Genomic DNA, 17,180 nt, shown 5'->3' with positions numbered 1-17,180 from the left:
ATCAGTGAAACCTGTGAGTTTCGTGGCTCGGAGCCCAGAGCCGGTTCCAGTTCCGGCGGCGCACTGGGACCAGTTACCGCCGCTCCCTGCTCCGGGTCCTCCCGCCCGCCAGGGGGCGCCGAGGGCGCGGAAGCGGCTCTTTCCGCCGGGCTCCGCCCACGCCGCGGCGGCCGCGCAGGCAGCAGCGAGGTACCATCGAGGCGTCGGGACAGAGCGGCGGCGGGGCCGCGATGGCGGCGGAGCCGGAGGAGGAGTACGAGTCCGTGCTGTGCGTGAAGCCGGCGGTGCTCGTGTACCGGGTACCGCCGCGGGCCTCCAACCGCGGCTACAGGTGGGGCCCGCGCCCGCCCGCGGGGTGTCAGCGCCTGCTGGCGTGGGGAGTCCCTTCCCTGTGGGGTTTGGGGGGGGTCCCCTCCTCATAGGGTGTGTGGGGTGTGTGGTTCCCAGGAGGTGTTTGGGGTCTCTCTCTCTCCCCGTGGGGCAGCAAGAACTGCCCCTCACGGGGTATCTCAGGCCCCCTGAGAAATCTCAGCGCCTTGTGGGCTCTCCGAGCCCCCCGTGGGGTATCTCTGCCCCCCCATCCCAGCCCCACTGGGGTGTCTCCGTCCCCCGTGCGTTTGGGGCTCCCGTCCCCTCAATCCCCAGCCGCAGCCTGTCCTGGCACAGCCGGGCTGTCCCTAACGCAGCTCTGGGGCTGGAAACTCCACGCAAAGGGAACCGAAACCTCCCGCCTGCTCCCCCCGCCAACCCAGCAGCTGTTTTGGGGTGAAACGAGACATCTTGTGACAAATCCCCCCTCCCGCTCTCCCCACCCTGACCCTCGTTACCAGCTCCGGGGCAGCACAGGCGGCTCAGGCAACGCTTCCTGTTTTTTCCAGAGCCGCGGAGTGGCAGCTGGACCAGCCGGCCTGGAGCGGGCGCCTGCGGATCACGGCCAAGGGCAGCACGGCCTTCATCAAGCTGGAGGACAAGACCTCGGGTGAGGAGGGAATTCCAGGGCTTTGCGGGGAGCAGGGGCGCGGGGCTGTGCCCCGGCCTTACCCCGCTCCCGTTCCTGTTTTCCAGGAGAGCTGTTTGCCCAGGCTCCTGTGGAGCAGTTCCCTGGCATCGCTGTGGAGAGCGTGACAGACTCCAGCAGATACTTTGTCATCCGGATTGAAGATGGGAATGGTGCGTCCCACACAGCCGGGGACTCCTCGGAGCCCCCACTGCTCTTGTTTGGGAAGGATTCCCGCTCTCCATGGCGGAACATTCCCTGCACAGCGTGGCAGAGGGGGGAATTGCCTCCCTCCCACACGCCAGCCATGCTCTGAGCTTCACCAGGAACAAAACCACTTGAATTTGGCTGCTCAGCAGTGGCAGGAGGATGCAGGATCATCCCCCTGCTGCCAGTTAATTAAAAAGCTGTTTTCACTGAAGCTGTAGGTGCAGCCCACGAGGTGAAACACCTGGAGATGCCTTTGGAGAAGGGAAGGCTCTGGGGTGACCAAATTGTGGCCTTCCAGTGTCTAAAGGGGCTCCAGGAGAGCTGGAGAGGGACCTGGGACAAGGGTCTGGAGTGCCAGGACAAGGGGGAATGGCTCCCACTGCCAGAGGGCAGGGTTAGGTGGGATTTTGGGAAGGAATTGTGGGCAGGCCCTGGCACAGGGTGCCCAGAGCGGCTGTGGCTGCCCCTGGAGCCCTGGCAGTGCTCAAGCCCAGGTTGGACGGGGCCTGGAGCACCCTGGGACAGTGGAAGATGTCCCTGCCCATGGCAGGGGTGGCACTGGATGGGCTTTAAGGTCCCTCCAACCCAAACCATCCTGGGATTCTGGGACCCCCGGTCCCATGGCTCAGTCTCCAGAGTCCCAGCTCCCTCTGGAGGCAGCGCCAGGCACGGGGATGTGCAGGATGGAGCATCCCATCCCTCTTCCTGCACTGCTGAGCATCCCAGCCCTGACTCCTCCTCCCTGCCCAGGCCGCCGGGCGTTCATCGGAGTCGGCTTTGTGGACCGAGGGGACGCCTTTGACTTCAACGTGGCTCTCCAGGACCACTTCAAGTGAGTTTTGCCTCTCCCTTTGTCCTCTCAGCTCCGTTTTTGGCAGGTCTCCTCCAGGAATGGGGGAGAAGTGGGAGCTGGGATGGGCAGGTGTGGTGGGAAGAGGTGGAAACTCCCCTTCCTCTCTCCCGTATTTCCCAGTCTGGATTAGCAGCGTCCCAAACTGGGCTTCCCAAATCCCACAGTGGGCATCCAAATTCCCAGTCCAGATTCCCTAAATCACTTCCTCTACTTCATGTATCAGCTGTAAGGAGCTGGCCCCAGGGGCTGCTGGGCGTGGGGGGTTTGGGGAGGGATGGGCGCGGTGCCGGCCGGCGGATCCGTGCGGCTCCGATACCCCTGGGCGCTCCCCCCGTGAGTCTGGGATCACACCCACGGCCTTTGCAGAGCTGCTGCCGGGCACAGGGGATGATCCTGAGCAGGATTTGTCCCGGGGAGCCTGGGCCGGGTGCTGACGTCTCCTTTCCGTGGGTTTAACTCCTGCAGGTGGGTGAGGCAGCAGAGCGAGCTGGCCCGGCAGGCCCAGGACCTGGAGCAGGGCCCCAAGCTGGATCTGGGCTTCAAGGAGGGACAAACCATCAAACTCAACATCGCTGTGAGGGGCTGATCCCAGCTTTTCCTTTGGGTGGCACGAGGAAGCAGCAGCTTCTCCCCAGAATCCCTGGGTGTGGGCTCAGGGCAGAGCCTGTTGGGATAACACTGCCTGCAGGGATTTGCAGGGGCTTGTGGTGCAATTCCTGCTTCCAAAACCAGGCCTGTGGGATTTGGGGGTAAAAACCACCCTCAGTGGGACCCCTTTGGATGCACCAGCAGTGGGATGTCACAGCACTGCAGGATTTTATTCCCAAAATAAAACCATCTGGCTTCCAGGGTTCATGCTCCAGCTCTGGATTTAAAATGTGATCCCACCCAAACTTCCCGCTCTCCTTTCAGAACATGAAGAAAAAAGAAGGAGCCCCAGGGAGCACCAGGCCACGTCCTGCAGGGCCTGGGGGCCTGAGCTTGCTCCCACCACCCCCTGGAGGAAAATCCGGCTCCGGAGAGCGCCCGGCCTCGCTCCCCACGCCCGCCCGGCTCCCGGGAACCCCCATCACAGGTCCGTGGTCACACAGAGCTCCTGAGGGGCTGCTGTGTCCATCAGGAAACGGGGGGGAATCTGGGAGTGAGAGTGGGAAATAACTCCTGGTGTTTTGTTTTCTCTCTTCCCGATTTTCTGACAGATTCCCTGTTGTCCTGGCCTCAGCCCACTGCTGCTCCGGCTGCTGATGTCTGGGGAGACTTTGCCAAGGCTTCGGGGTGAGCAGCAGAGGCATTTGGGAGGGATGTGGATGCCCCAAAACCTGCTGGTTTTGCTGGAAAACCCCGCTGGGGTGGGGGCACTGCTCCAGCTGGTCCCAGCTGTGGGATTCAGGATCTGTGCTGCCAATTCCCTCAGTTCAGGTCTGTGGGCACTTCTTGCTCCGCTGCTCCAGGAGAGTTTTGGGGTGGTCCTGGATGGCCCATTTGCGGCCCAGTTTCCTCCCTGGATGCCTTTTCCATTTCTAAACACCCTTTTTTCCTGTTTTTCCCTCTCGCCAGGTCGGCTTCTAACCAGACTCAGGGGAACACTGGCTGGGTTCAGTTCTGATCCCGGCCTTGATCTGCTTTTCCCCTCGTGGGGGCTGGGATCCTCAGGATTCCTTTGGGACCAAAGAAGCAGCTTCAGGACACCTCACTCCTGCCCTTAAATCCCGCCCAGCATCGAAATGCTGGGGTAAGTGCTGGAAAGAAACAACCACGTGCCTTAAAACACTCCACAGCCTGTGCCTGCCACACCCAGGGCCTGTTCCTGGATCATGGGAGACCTCGGAGGCTTCTCCTTTGGGAAAAACCATCAGGTCCATCCCTCTCCTTGATCAGGAGAGGGAGAGCAAGAGCTTGGAGCCTCCTCAGAGATTCCCCTGCCTTCTCCTTGTGCTTCTGAGCCGGATAAATCCTTCCCTCGGCGAGGAGCATCCTCCTGGAGACATCCCACCTCCCAAATCCAGACAGACCGTTCCCTGCCACGATGCCAAGCATCGCCTGGATTTTTTCCTGAGCACTTAACCGGGATGTGCGGAGCCTGATCCTGGCATTTCCATGCTGAAATTCCTCATTTCTTACTCTGGGAAGTTTGTTTTACTCTTCCTCTATTTTGAAGACACGATTTTTTACTGCTTTCCGTGGACATTTTATTAAGGACAGAATGGAGTCGGGCTCTTGGACAGAGCCGGGGTTGAGATTCCTCTTGAAGCAAATAAGTATTTTCTTACCTATTTATGTTAAGGCTTTTCCAAGTACGAAATCCCGCTTCTTTTTATCCAACCCTTTGGATTTTCCTTTCCATTTCCAACCGGATGACGGGCATTTTGCTTTCAGAGCTTTCCCCTGGGCCTGGCAGCTGACCCAGGTGAGAATGTAATGCTTCCGAGTGAGCAATAAAAAGGTTTTGATGCCAGGTTGGATATTTGTTCCCCCCCTGGGTGGGCTCGGAGCGGCCAGGATAAGCTTTTGTGGTTCCCGTTCCTTGCCGGTGCCGAGGGAATGGGATTGGACACGGAGCACAACAGAATCTGTTGCTTAGCAGTGGTTTCTATTGGGAAGGACACCGGGAGGGGAAGGTAAGAGAAGAAATGAGGGGAAAAGGAGCAGTTTTCGGGACACAAACGCTCGGGGGTGGAACTGGAGGCAGCTCCCGCCTGGCTGGAGGCGTCCAGGACGCCGTAAATCCTCAATCCCATCTGCCTGCTCCCTGTTCCGGGTAATCTCCGGCTCTCCGGGGCAGAAAGGGCACTTTCCCTGCCGGGGGGGTGCAAGGGGAGAGCGGCCGGGAGAGCCCCTCCTTCCCGGAGCGTAGCTTGGGGCCAGATCCATCCCGTGTTCCCGGAGCGGGGATGCCTCCAGCGCCCGCGGTGGGGGATTCTGAGCCGTCCTTGGGGATTTATCCCCACTTTCCCCTACCGGGCTGGCGGCAGCAAGTCTTTAATTACCCAGGGGATAATTAAAGCTCTGGCTGGGGCGGTGATCCGGGGTGCCCCCGCATCCCGGGGGGTGTTGAAGCCGCTTCACCCCTCGGCGACCCCGGCTCGCTCCACCCCGGAGCTTTTCCTGCCGGAGCGAACTCCGGGCGGTAATGAGCTTACGGAACGAACGCGGGGCTTAGGGAAGGGCCTGTCCAGGAGCCCCGCTGCCCCTGGAGAGCGGCTCCATCCCGCCGCGGGTAAGGACCTCCCCCCGCTCGGGGCTCGGGAAGCGCCGGCGGCTGGGGTTTGTTCCTGTTTTCCTTCCTTTTCCTCCTCCTCCTCCTCTCGCCCGGAGCCTCGCGGGGAGGTTTGTTTGCCAAGCCCGGGAATGCCGAGGGATTTCTGGGGGGAGGATGGGGCAGTGCCGGTGTCGGAGGCGTCGGGACCTCCAGGAAGAGGAGGGTCCCCGCTCCCGCCGTCACGCGGGGAGGGGACGAGGATTTCGGGCTAATCCCGACCCCGCATCCGCTTCCCGCTGGCGGGCACCGAGCCCGAACCGCCCCGAATCCCAGGAAAAGGGGCTTGGGGACAAGGAGGCCGCGGCGAGGGGGTGCCCGGAGCTCGGGGGATGCTCCGTGAGCGACGCGGAGCCCTCGGCTGAGGTGGGGTCCCCGTGTCCCCCCCGGCGGGGGGAGCGGGGGATGGGAACGGGATCGGGAATGGGATCGGGAATGGCACTTGGGCAGCGGGTTTGGGAGGGCACAGGGGGGGTTGTGGTGGAAAAATCGCGGATCGGGGCGGCTCCGAGAAGTGGGGGCGGGTTTGTGGCCGCGAATGGAAAAGTGCGGCGGTCTGGGGATGGCAAATGCGAATTTACAGCGATTTGGGGATCGCAAATGCGAATTTACAGCGGTTTTGAAATCGCAAATGCGAATTTACACCGGTTTTGAGATCACAAATGCGAATTTACAGCGGTTTGGGGATCTCAGCTGTGAATCTGCAGCAGGGTTTGGGATTGTAACTAAATCTGCAGCAGGGTTTGGGACCACAAGCACAAAGTTTTAGTGATTTTGTGGTTGCAACTGTGAATCTGCAGCAGTTTTGTTGTTGTGACTGGAAACCTGCAGCAGTTTTGGGATCACAAATAGGAATTTGCAGCAGATTTGGGATCACAAATGCAAATTTGTGGCAGTTTTTTGACTGTGGCTATAAATCTGCAGGGCTTTTGTGACAACCAACATGAATTTGCAGCAGTTTGGGGATCACAGCTACAAACCTGCAGCAGTTTTGCTGTTGCAGCTATGAATCTGTGATGATTTTATGATCCCAAACACACATTTGCAGAGGTTTTACATTGCAGCTGCAAAATAAAGTGGGTTTGGATCACAGCTGTAAATCTGCAGCACTTTTGTGATCCCGAACACCAAATTTTGGCCATTTTGTGGTCGCAGCTGCAGATCCCCGGCAGTTTTGTGATGGCAAACACGGATCTGAACATCCTCGCAGTCGCAACTGCAAACTCCCAGCGGGTTTTTGACCACAACTGTGCATTCCCAGCAGCTCTTCCATCACAAACGGCTTTCCTCGGAATGCCCGAGCTGTGGGAGGTGGCATTTCCAGCCGGGGCAGGGGTCAGAACGCTCCTCGTGGGCTGGAGGAGACTCACATTGAGGGGCTGGTGGGATTTTGGTGGAAATCCCTCTGTTCGTGCCTGGTTATTAAAATCAAAGCAAACATCAGGGAAAGCTCCCAAGGCGGGTTGTGGTTCCTGAGGATTCCCGAGGTTCCTATCCCTGAGGATTTTTTATCCACCTGCTGTGTGCTGGGAGGGCTCAGCCCCTTCCCGAGGGGAGCAGAGCAGCTCGTGGTGGCAAAGGGCTGCATCCCGGGCCGGATCCCATCCCGGATCCCATCCCGGATCCCATCCTGCCTCTCTCCATCCCATCCCGCAGGGGCCATGGCCTCGCTGCTGTCCCTGCAGGAGGAGAACCGGATCCTGCAGCAGGAGCTGTCCCGCGTCGAGGACCTGCTGGCGCAGAGCCGGGCCGAGCGCGATGAGCTGGCCATCAAGTACAACGCCCTCAGCGAGCGCGTGAGTCCTCCCAAATCCGCCTTTTTAGCCCCAAAATCGGGGCAGTGCCAGCTCCAGCCTCGGCGTTCCCTGCGTGGGGCGGGAGAGCCGCGGTGTCCCCGCGGTGGGAATTGTCCGGGCCCGTCCCGGCGTGCCGGGGCTTGTCCCACGGGATGCACAGAGCGTCGCCGTCCATCCCTGCTTTATTTGTCCCGCTGCTTTTCGGGAAGGTGCCCCCCCTCCTCGTGGGAATCCTTCGGTTTTGCAGCGCTTTGTCCTGGCAACCAGGAATTCAAAGGGGCTTGGGCCCTTCCAGTGCTGAGTGTGGCTCCTGGGGAGACCCAAAGTGAGGGGCCGGTGGGAATCTTGGAGTATTCTGGAGGGAATCCCTCGGTTTGTGCCTCGTTATTTAAAACAAAGGAAAGCAAATATCAGGAAAATATCCCCAGGCAAGTTTTCAGTGCTGTACCCAGGGATCCTTTGTCCCTCAGCCACTCCGTGCAAGCTGGGAAGGGGCTTTGCTGAACCCACAGACCGGAAGTTGAGTTATCCCTAAAAGCACCCCCGAAACTTCCCATTCATCCCCTCCCTGTGCGTGGGGAGACGGGGGAATGTGGGGATCGGGGATCTTGCCTTTGGCTGGCTGGGATTTGCCGTGGAACCGCCCGGAAGCCACGGCTTTGCCGGGACGCCGCGAGTGACGCCGGGGGATGCTCAGGGGTGCCAGCCTGGGTTCCCTGCTGACCCCAGCTGGAGCAGACCCTGCGGCTGGAGCCGGAGGAGCGGGAGGCGGTGGAGAGCCGGAGCCTGGCCCAGCACAACATCGAGCTCCGGAGGCTGCTGGAGGAGGAGCAGGCCGCCTACAAGCGCAAGCTCCAGGCCTACCAGGAGGGCCAGCAGCGCCAGGCCCAGCTGGTGCAGAAGCTGCAAGCCAAGGTAAATCCTTCCCGAGGGGGCACCGGGATAATTTGGGGAGCCCTCCCATCGGTGTCAGCGCCCTGACCCTCCTCCAGGTGTTGCAGTACAAGAAGAAATGTGGGGAAGTGGAGCAGCAGCTGCTGGAGAAGGCGACGGAGCTGGAGCAGGAGAGGCTGACGGTGAGGGAGGCTTTTGGGATCCCCTGGCCCAAACCCCCCAAATCGGGGTGATGGCCAGCGGGGGGATATTCCCACAGATCCAGCTGGATGCCAGCGGCTCCCAGCCCGAGGAGGAGAGCAGCAACGAGCTGGAGAACGCCCTGATCCGGCTGGAAGAGGAGCAGCAGAGGTGGGAGGGATCCCAGGGGGGACGTGAGGATTCCCGGGGGAATGTGAGGATTCCCAGAGGGATTCTGACCACGGTCAGCCCCGATCCCAGGAGCAGCAGCCTGGTGCAGGTGAACTCGATGCTGCGGGAGCAGCTGGAACAGGCCAACGTGGCCAACGCGGCGCTGAGCGAGGACATCCGGAAGCTCACGGCCGACTGGGCGCGGGCCCGGGATGAGCTGGAGCAGCGGGAGGCGGAGTGGAGGCGCGAGGAGGAGGTTTGGGGACACCCCGGGCAGGGACAGGGATCCAACAGGGAGCAGCAGCGGGGAGAGGATGTGAGGCAGGGGGTGTGGGGAGGGATGTGGGGCCGTGGAGAGGGATGTGGGGCCGTGGAGAGGGATGTGGGGCCGTGGAGGGGGATGTGGGGCCGTGGAGGGGGATGTGGGGCCGTGGAGAGGGATGTGGGGCCGTGGAGGGGGATGTGGGGCCGTGGAGAGGGATGTGGGGCCGTGGAGAGGGATGTGGGGCCGTGGAGGGGGATGTGGGGCCGTGGAGAGGGATGTGGGGCCGTGGAGAGGGATGTGGGGCCGTGGAGAGGGATGTGGGGCCCTGGAGGGGGATGTGGGGCCGTGGAGAGGGATGTGGGGCCCTGGAGGGGGATGTGGGGCCTTGGAGGGGGATGTGGGGCCGTGGGGGATGCTGCAAAGAGCAGAACTTTGGGAGTATGGGGGTGCAAGGCAGAGGGATGTGGGGTCACTGAGGAGGGATGCAGAGCCGTGGGGGATGTTCCATGAGGAATGATTGGGGATAGGAAAGGGATATGAGGCAGGTGGATGCAGGGATGTGTCAGGGACATGGGAGGGATGTGGGGCCACGGGGAATGTCGCACGGAGAAGGATTTGGGGGTTCGGGGGATGTGATGGGAGGGGGATGCGAGGCAGGGACGTGTCCCTCACCCCTCTCCGTGCCCACAGGAATTGGGGTGGGGCTGCGGCGCACTGTAGGGATGACGGGTGTGGCCAGGAGGGATATTTGGGAATTTGGGGACCGTGGTGGATCCCTGATCCCGCTCCATCCCACCCCAGTCCTTCAACACCTACTTCAGCAACGAGCACAGCCGGCTCCTGACCCTCTGGCGGCAGCTGGTGGCCTTCAGGCGCCACTTCGGGGAGATGAAGGCCAGCACCGAGAGGTCAGCGGGGGCCTGGGGAGGGGGATCTCCCTCTGGGGATCCCCGAGCATCCATCCTGCACCTCCGCCCGCGGCAGGGACCTGTCGGAGCTGGGGCACGAGGTGTCCCGGACGGGCCGCGCCGCCCACGCCGCCTGCCTGCACCTGGCCGCCAACCTGCGGCTGGCCGAGAGCCAGGCGGGAGCGGCGCGGGAGCGGCAGGAGCTGCGCCTGGAGCAGCTGGAGGAGCAGCTGGCGGCGCGGGCACGCGATGCGGAGCTGGAGAAAGCCACCCTGACAGCGAGGTACGGGCGGCTGGGGGGCACCGGCATGGGCGAGGGGAGAGGGGAGAGGAATGGAGGTGCGGGGGGTGCGGCACAGGATGGGATGCAGGAGCACCGGGAAGGACGCAGGAGCACCGGGAGGGATGCAGGAGCACCGGGAAGGACGCAGGAGCACCGGGAAGGGTGCAGGAGCAGCGGGAGGGATGCAGGAGCACCGGGAGGGATGCAGGAGCAGCGGGAGGGATGCAGGAGCACCGGGAGGGATGCAGGAGCAGCGGGAGGGATGCAGGAGCACCGGGAAGGGTGCAGGAGCACCGGGAGGGGTGCAGGGCCGCGGGGGATGTTCCACGGGGAAGATTTTGGGGGTGTGACCCGGGTGGGAAGGGGCGCGCGGCAGGCGGGGGCAGGGATGTGCGGCGGACCGGTGCTGGCCGTGTCCCGGCGCAGGCTGGAGGAGCTGACGGCGGCCCTGGAGCGGCGCCGGAGCGAGGACGAGGAGAAGGAGCGGGCGGTGGAGGCGCTGACCCTGCAGCTGCGGGAGCTGGTGGGTGCGGGGTGTGGGGGGCTTTGGGGGAGGCGCGTCCGTCATTCCCGGCCTGATCCCGTCCCGGGGTTCGCAGGAGGCCGCGCGCGCCCGGGAGCCGGCGCCGGAGCAGGTGGAGGCTCTGCGCTCCGAGCTGGAGCTGCTCCGCCGGACGCTGCACGAGGTCACCCAGGTGCTGGGACACCCCGGGCCCACCCACGGCCAGGAGGGGCCTCTCCTGCCTCAGTGTCCCCTTCCCTGCCTCAGTTTCCCCCTTACCTGACTCGATTTCCCCTTCCCTGCCTCAGTTTCCCCTTCCCTGGACTCCATTTCCCCTTTCTCACCTTGGTTCCCCCCTTCACTGACTCAATTCCCTTCCCTGCCTCACTTTCCCCCGGGTTTTCCCGGGAACAGGCGGTGCTGGCGGATGACCCCGAGCCCCCCGCGCCCTCCGTGTCCCCTCCGTGTCCCGCCGTGTCCCCTCTCCGCAGCCTCTCTGCCAGCGCCGCCGCCGCCGCCGTTCACGCGGCCCTGAGCCAGCGCCGGCTGCAGCTGGAGGTGAGGCCGGGAGGAGGAGGAGGAGGAGGATGGGGGTGAGGAGGATGGGGGTGAGGAGGATGGGGATGGGGATGAGGAGGATGGGGACGAGGAGGATAAGGGTGAGGAGGATGGGGATGAGGAGGATGGGGACGAGGAAGATAAGGGTGAGGAGGATGGGGATGAGGAGGATGGGGATGAGGAGGATGGGGATGGGGATGAAGAGGATGGGGATGAAGAGGATGGGGATGGGGGTGAGGAGGATGGGGATGAGGACGAGGATCTGATGAAGGCTGACCCCCAGGAGGCCCGGAGCCAGGCGGAGGCGGGCCGGGAGGCGGCCGGGAGCCTGCGGCGGGAGCTGGGAATGCTGGAGCAGCGGCTGGAGCAGCTGGGAGCCGAGGCCGGGAGCTGCCGGCGGGCGCAGGAGGAGGCGCAGCGGGAAGGGCTCCGGCTGCGCGCCCAGGCCGAGGGGCTGCGCAGGTACCGCCGGGCGGGCCTGGCTGGCGTCCGTCTGTCTGTCCCCGTGTGTCCGTGCGTCTGTCCCTGTGCGTCCGTCTGTCCCTGTGCGTCCTTGTGGCCCTGTCTGTCCCGGTGTGTCCCTGTGCTCCTTGTGTCCATCTGTCCCTGTGAATCCTTGTGTCCCCCTCTGTCCCTCTGTATCCTGTGTGTCTATCTGTCCCTGCGCTGTCTGTCCCTGTCCATCCGTCCATCTGTCCATCCGTCCATCCATCCACTGCACCTATCCATGTCCATCTGTCCGTTCCCCCCAGCCATGTCCATCTGCCCGTCCATCCACCCCTCCGTGTCCGTATGTCCATCCACCCACCCACGTCCATCTGTCCACCTTCCCATGTGTGTCCATCTGCCCTGCCCACCCACCCGTGTCCGTGTGTTGATGTCCCCATGCCATGGTACCCATGTGTCCGTGTGTCCACGTGTCCGTGTGTCCTTGTGTTCAGGTGTCCACACGTCCCTATGTCCCTGTGTCTGTGTGTCCATATGTCCCTGTGCCCATGTCCGTGTGTCCCTGTGCCCGTGTCCACGTGTCCATGTCCGTGTGTCTGTGTCCATGCGTCCATGTGTCCCTGTGCCCGCGTCAGTGTCTGTGTATCTGTGTGTCTGTCTGTGTGTCCCCATGCCCCTGTGCCCCTGTGCCCCTGTCCCTGTGCCTGTGTCCGTGTCTGTGTGTCCGTGTGTCCGTGTGTCCGTGTCCGTGTCCGTGTGTCCATGTGTCCCTGTGCCCCTGTCCCTGTGCCCTGTCTGTGTGTCCGTGTGCCCATGTCCCCATGTCCATGTGTCTGTGTCCGTGTGTCCATGTGTCCCTGTGCCCCTGTCCCTGTGCCCTGTCTGTGTGTCCGTGTGCCCATGTCCCCGTGTCCATGTGTCTGTGTCCGTGTGTCCATGTGTCCCTGTGCCCCTGTCCCTGCGCCCCCGTCTGTGTGTCCGTGTGCCCATGTCCCCGTGTCCGTGTGTCCGTCAGGGACCTGGAGCGCGCGGAGGCGGCGCTGGCGGAGGAGCAGCAGCGCGCGGGGGCCCTGCAGCAGGAGCGGGAGCAGCTCCGGCGCCGCGGCGAGGGGCTGCAGGACGCCCGCGACGAGGCCGCCCGCGACGCCCAGGCTGCCCGGGAGCAGCTGGAGCACAGGTGGGCACAGGAGGGTGCAGGAGGGGCTGCTGGGGGCACGGGTGGGCACAGGTGGCTGTGCTGGGGGGCACAGGTGGGTTCAGGTGGGCACAGGTGGGTGCTGGGGGACACAGGTGGGTGCACAGGGGACACAGGGGACACAGGTGGGTGCACAGGGGACACAGGTGGGTGCTGGGGGACACAGGGGACACAGGTGAGTGAACAGGTGACACAGGTGGGTGAACAGGTGACACAGGTGGGTGCTGGGGGACACAGGTGGATGCACAGGGGACACAGGTGGGTGCACAGGGGACACAGGGGACACAGGTGGGTGAACAGGTGACACAGGTGGGTGCTGGGGGACACAGGGGACACAGGTGGGTGCACAGGGGACACAGGTGGGTGCACAGGGGACACAGGTGACACAGGTGGGTGCACAGGGGACACAGGTGGGTGCACAGGGGACACAGGTGGGTGCTGGGGGACACAGGTGGGTGCACAGGTGACACAGGTGGGTGCTGGGGGACACAGGGGACACAGGTGGGTGCACAGGTGACACAGGTGGGTGCTGGGGGACACAGGTGTGTGAACAGGGGACACAGGGGACACAGGTGGGTGCACAGGTGACACAGGTGGGTGCTGGGGGACACAGGGGACACAGGTGGGTGCACAGGTGACACAGGTGGGTGCTGGGGGACACAGGGGACACAGGTGGGTGAACAGGGGACACAGGGGACACAGGTGGGTGCTGGGGGACACAGGGGACACAGGTGGGTGAACAGGGGACACAGGGGACACAGGTGGGTGCTGGGGGACACAGGGGACACAGGTGGGTGAACAGGGGACACAGGGGACACAGGTGGGTGCACAGGTGACACAGGTGGGTGCTGGGGGACACAGGGGACACAGGTGGGTGCACAGGGGACACAGGTGGGTGCTGGGGGACACAGGGGACACAGGTGGGTGCACAGGGGACACAGGGGACTCAGGTGGGTGCTGGGGGACACAGGTGGGTGCACAGGGGACACAGGTTGGCGCTGTCCCCGCACAGCCGGCAGCAGGCGCTGGAGCTGGAGGCGCAGCGGGCGTGGGCACAGCGGGAGCTGCTGGAGGCGCGGGAGGAGCTGAGCCGGGCGCTGCTGGAGGCGGAGCTGGCCCGGGGCGAGCAGGAGGCGCTGGCAGAGGCCCTGGGCAAGGTGGGCACCCGGACCCGCCCCACAGCGGGGCTGGGCATGGATACAGGTGCATCCCGTGGATACAGGTCTATGCCATGGGTACAGGTCTATCCCATGGATACAGGTCCATCCCATGGGTACAGGTGGATCCCATGGGTACAGGTCCATCCCATGGGTACAGGTGGATCCCATGGGTACAGGTGGATCCCATGGGTACAGGTGGATCCCATGGGTACAGGTGCATCCCATGGATACAGGTCTATCCCATGGATACAGGTCTATGCCATGGGTACAGGTCTATCCCATGGATACAGGTCTATCCCATGGGTACAGGTGGATCCCATGGGTACAGGTGGATCCCATGGGTACAGGTGGATCCCATGGGTACAGATCCATCCCATGGGTACAGGTCTATCCCATGGGTACAGGTGGATCCCATGGGTACAGGTGGATCCCGTGGATACAGGTGGATCCCATGGGTACAGGTGGATCCCATGGGTACAGGTGGATCCCGTGGGTACAGGTGGATCCCATGGGTACAGGTGGATCCCGTGGGTACAGGTGCATCGCGTGGGTACAGGTGGATCCCATGGGTACAGGTGGATCCCATGGGTACAGGTCCATCCCGTGGGTACAGGTGGATCCCATGGATACAGGTGGATCCCATGGGTACAGGTCCATCCCATGGGTACAGGTGCATCCCATGGGTACAGGTGCATCCCATGGATACAGGTGGATCCCATGGGTACAGGTGGATCCCATGGGTACAGGTGGATCCCGTGGATACAGGTCTATCCCATGAGTACAGGTCGATCCCATGGGTACAGGTGGATCCCGTGGATACAGGTGGATCCCATGGGTACAGGTGGATCCCGTGGGTACAGGTCTATCCCATGGGTACAGGTCTATCCCATGGGTACAGGTGGATCCCATGGATACAGGTCCATCCCATGGGTACAGGTGGATCCCATGGGTACAGGTGGATCCCGTGGGTACAGGTGCATCGCGTGGGTACAGGTGCATCCCATGGGTACAGGTGCATCCCGTGGGTACAGGTGCATCCCGTGGGTACAGGTCCATCCCATGGGTACAGGTGGATCCCATGGGTACAGGTGGATCCCATGGGTACAGGTCCATCCCATGGGTACAGGTCCATCTCATGGGTACAGGTGCATCCCATGGGTACAGGTGGATCCCATGGGTACAGGTGGATCCCATGGGTACAGGTGGATCCCATGGGTACAGGTCTATCCCATGGGTACAGGTGGATCCCATGGGTACAGGTGGATCCCATGGATACAGGTGGATCCCATGGGTACAGGTGGATCCCATGGATACAGGTCCATCCCATGGGTACAGGTCTATCCCATGGGTACAGGTGGATCCCATGGGTACAGGTGGATCCCGTGGGTACAGGTGGATCCCGTGGGTACAGGTGGATCCCATGGATACAGGTGCATCGCGTGGGTACAGGTGCATCCCATGGATACAGGTCCATCCCATAGGTACAGGTCTATCCCATGGGTACAGGTGGATCCCATGGGTACAGGTGGATCCCGTGGGTACAGGTGGATCCCGTGGGTACAGGTGGATCCCATGGATACAGGTGCATCGCGTGGGTACAGGTGCATCCCATGGATACAGGTCCATCCCATGGGTACAGGTGCATCCCATGGATACAGGTGGATCCCGTGGATACAGGTCCATCCCATGGGTACAGGTGGATCCCATGGGTACAGGTGGATCCCATGGGTACAGGTCCATCCCATGGGTACAGGTGGATCCCATGGGTACAGGTGCATCCCATGGGTACAGGTGCATCCCATGGGTACAGGTGGATCCCATGGGTACAGGTGGATCCCATGGGTACAGGTGGATCCCATGGGTACAGGTCCATCCCGTGGGTACAGGTCCATCCCGTGGGTACAGGTCCATCCCATGGGTACAGGTGGATCCCATGGGTACAGGTGGATCCCATGGGTACAGGTGGATCCCATGGGTACAGGTGCATCGCGTGGGTACAGGTGGATCCCATGGGTACAGGTGCATCCCATGGGTACAGGTCCATCCCGTGGGTACAGGTGGATCCCATGGGTACAGGTGGATCCCATGGGTACAGGTGGATCCCATGGGTACAGGTGCATCCCGTGGGTACAGGTGCATCCCGTGGGTACAGGTCCATCCCGTGGGTACAGGTCCATCCCGTGGGTACAGGTGCATCCCATGGGTACAGGTGCATCCCATGGGTACAGGTGGATCCCATGGGTACAGGTGGATCCCATGGGTACAGGTGCATCCCATGGGTACAGGTCCATCCCATGGGTACAGGTGGATCCCATGGGTACAGGTGGATCCCATGGGTACAGGTCCATCCCGTGGGTACAGGTGCATCCCATGGGTACAGGTGGATCCCATGGGTACAGGTGGATCCCATGGGTACAGGTCCATCCCATGGGTACAGGTGCATCCCGTGGGTACAGGTGGATCCCATGGGTACAGGTGCATCCCGTGGGTACAGGTGGATCCCATGGGTACAGGTGGATCCCATGGATACAGGTGGATCCCATGGGTACAGGTGGATCCCATGGGTACAGGTGCATCCCGTGGGTACAGGTGGATCCCATGGGTACAGGTGCATCCCATGGGTACAGGTGCATCCCGTGGGTACAGGTGGATCCCATGGGTACAGGTGCATCCCATGGGTACAGGTAGATCCCATGGATACAGGTGCATCCCATGGGTACAGGTGCATCCCATGGGTACAGGTGCATCCCATGGGTACAGGTGCATCCCATGGGTACAGGTCCATCCCGTGGGTACAGGTGCATCCCATGGGTACAGGTGGATCCCATGGATACAGGTGCATCCCATGGGTTCCTGTGCATCCCATGGATACAGGTCCATCCCATGGGTACAGGTGCATCCCATGGATACAGGTCTATCCCATGGGTACAGGTGGATCCCATGGGTACAGGTGGATCCCGTGGATACAGGTCCATCCCATGGGTACAGGTGGATCCCATGGGTACAGGTGGATCCCATGGGTACAGGTCCATCCCATGGGTACAGGTGGATCCCATGGGTACAGGTGGATCCCATGGGTACAGGTGGATCCCATGGGTACAGGTCCATCCCATGGGTACAGGTGCATCCCATGGGTACAGGTGGATCCCATGGATACAGGTCCATCCCATGGGTACAGGTGCATCCCATGGGTACAGGTCTATCCCATGGGTACAGGTGGATCCCATGGGTACAGGTGCATCCCATGGGTACAGGTCCATCCCGTGGGTACAGGTGGATCCCGTGGGTACAGGTGGATCCCGTGGGTACAGGTGGATCCCATGGATACAGGTGGATCCCATGGGTACAGGTGGATCCCATGGGTACAGGTGCATCCCGTGGGTACAGGTGGATCCCATGGGTACAGGTGGATCCCATGGGTACAGGTCCATCCCATGGGTACAGGTGGATCCCATGGGTACAGGTGCATCCCATGGGTACAGGTGCATCCCATGGGTACAGGTGG

At 62.3% G+C, this 17,180-nt stretch overlaps 2 protein-coding genes across 6 annotated transcripts in view; both read left to right on the top strand.

The window, feature by feature from the left end:
* The first annotated feature begins 161 nt into the window (after positions 1-161).
* On the top strand, positions 162-4,515 carry NECAP2 (NECAP endocytosis associated 2). The gene is made up of 8 exons (XM_048326616.1): positions 162-331; positions 879-979; positions 1,066-1,170; positions 1,958-2,039; positions 2,526-2,634; positions 2,973-3,135; positions 3,260-3,335; positions 3,618-4,515. Exons 1-8 carry the CDS (start codon positions 231-233, stop codon positions 3,664-3,666), a joined length of 786 nt encoding a protein of 261 aa, XP_048182573.1. The 5' UTR covers positions 162-230; the 3' UTR covers positions 3,667-4,515.
* Positions 4,516-4,734: 219 nt separating this feature from the next.
* CROCC (ciliary rootlet coiled-coil, rootletin) overlaps positions 4,735-17,180 on the top strand; it is a 32,522-nt gene continuing 20,076 nt past the window's right edge. The window contains exons 1-14 of one of the 5 annotated variants that reach the window (XM_048326611.1): positions 4,735-4,818; positions 6,973-7,112; positions 7,842-8,027; positions 8,105-8,188; positions 8,266-8,357; positions 8,448-8,613; positions 9,424-9,530; positions 9,607-9,813; positions 10,240-10,336; positions 10,413-10,508; positions 10,730-10,873; positions 11,157-11,335; positions 12,336-12,497; positions 13,528-13,672. In XM_048326611.1, coding sequence (XP_048182568.1) covers positions 6,978-7,112; positions 7,842-8,027; positions 8,105-8,188; positions 8,266-8,357; positions 8,448-8,613; positions 9,424-9,530; positions 9,607-9,813; positions 10,240-10,336; positions 10,413-10,508; positions 10,730-10,873; positions 11,157-11,335; positions 12,336-12,497; positions 13,528-13,672 — 1,800 coding nt within the window. In that variant the 5' untranslated portion in view covers positions 4,735-4,818; positions 6,973-6,977. The other 4 variants (XM_048326609.1, XM_048326610.1, XM_048326612.1 and 1 more) reach the window with 4 other exon arrangements.

Source organism: Corvus hawaiiensis, chromosome 22 (assembly GCF_020740725.1).
Source record: "Corvus hawaiiensis isolate bCorHaw1 chromosome 22, bCorHaw1.pri.cur, whole genome shotgun sequence".
NCBI lineage: Eukaryota > Metazoa > Chordata > Aves > Passeriformes > Corvidae > Corvus > Corvus hawaiiensis.
The sequence above is the reverse complement of the archived record's forward strand: the minus strand, read 5'-3'. Positions and strand labels throughout refer to the sequence as shown.

Bases quoted from the DNA above. Each gene is read 5' to 3' on its own strand.
- NECAP2 (XM_048326616.1), top strand. From the start codon at position 231: ATGGCGGCGGAGCCGGAGGAGGAGTACGAGTCCGTGCTGTGCGTGAAG. The intron at 980-1,065 runs GTGAGGAGGGAA...CCTGTTTTCCAG, and splicing joins GCTGGAGGACAAGACCTCGG to GAGAGCTGTTTGCCCAGGCT. The intron at 2,040-2,525 runs GTGAGTTTTGCC...TAACTCCTGCAG, and splicing joins GCTCTCCAGGACCACTTCAA to GTGGGTGAGGCAGCAGAGCG.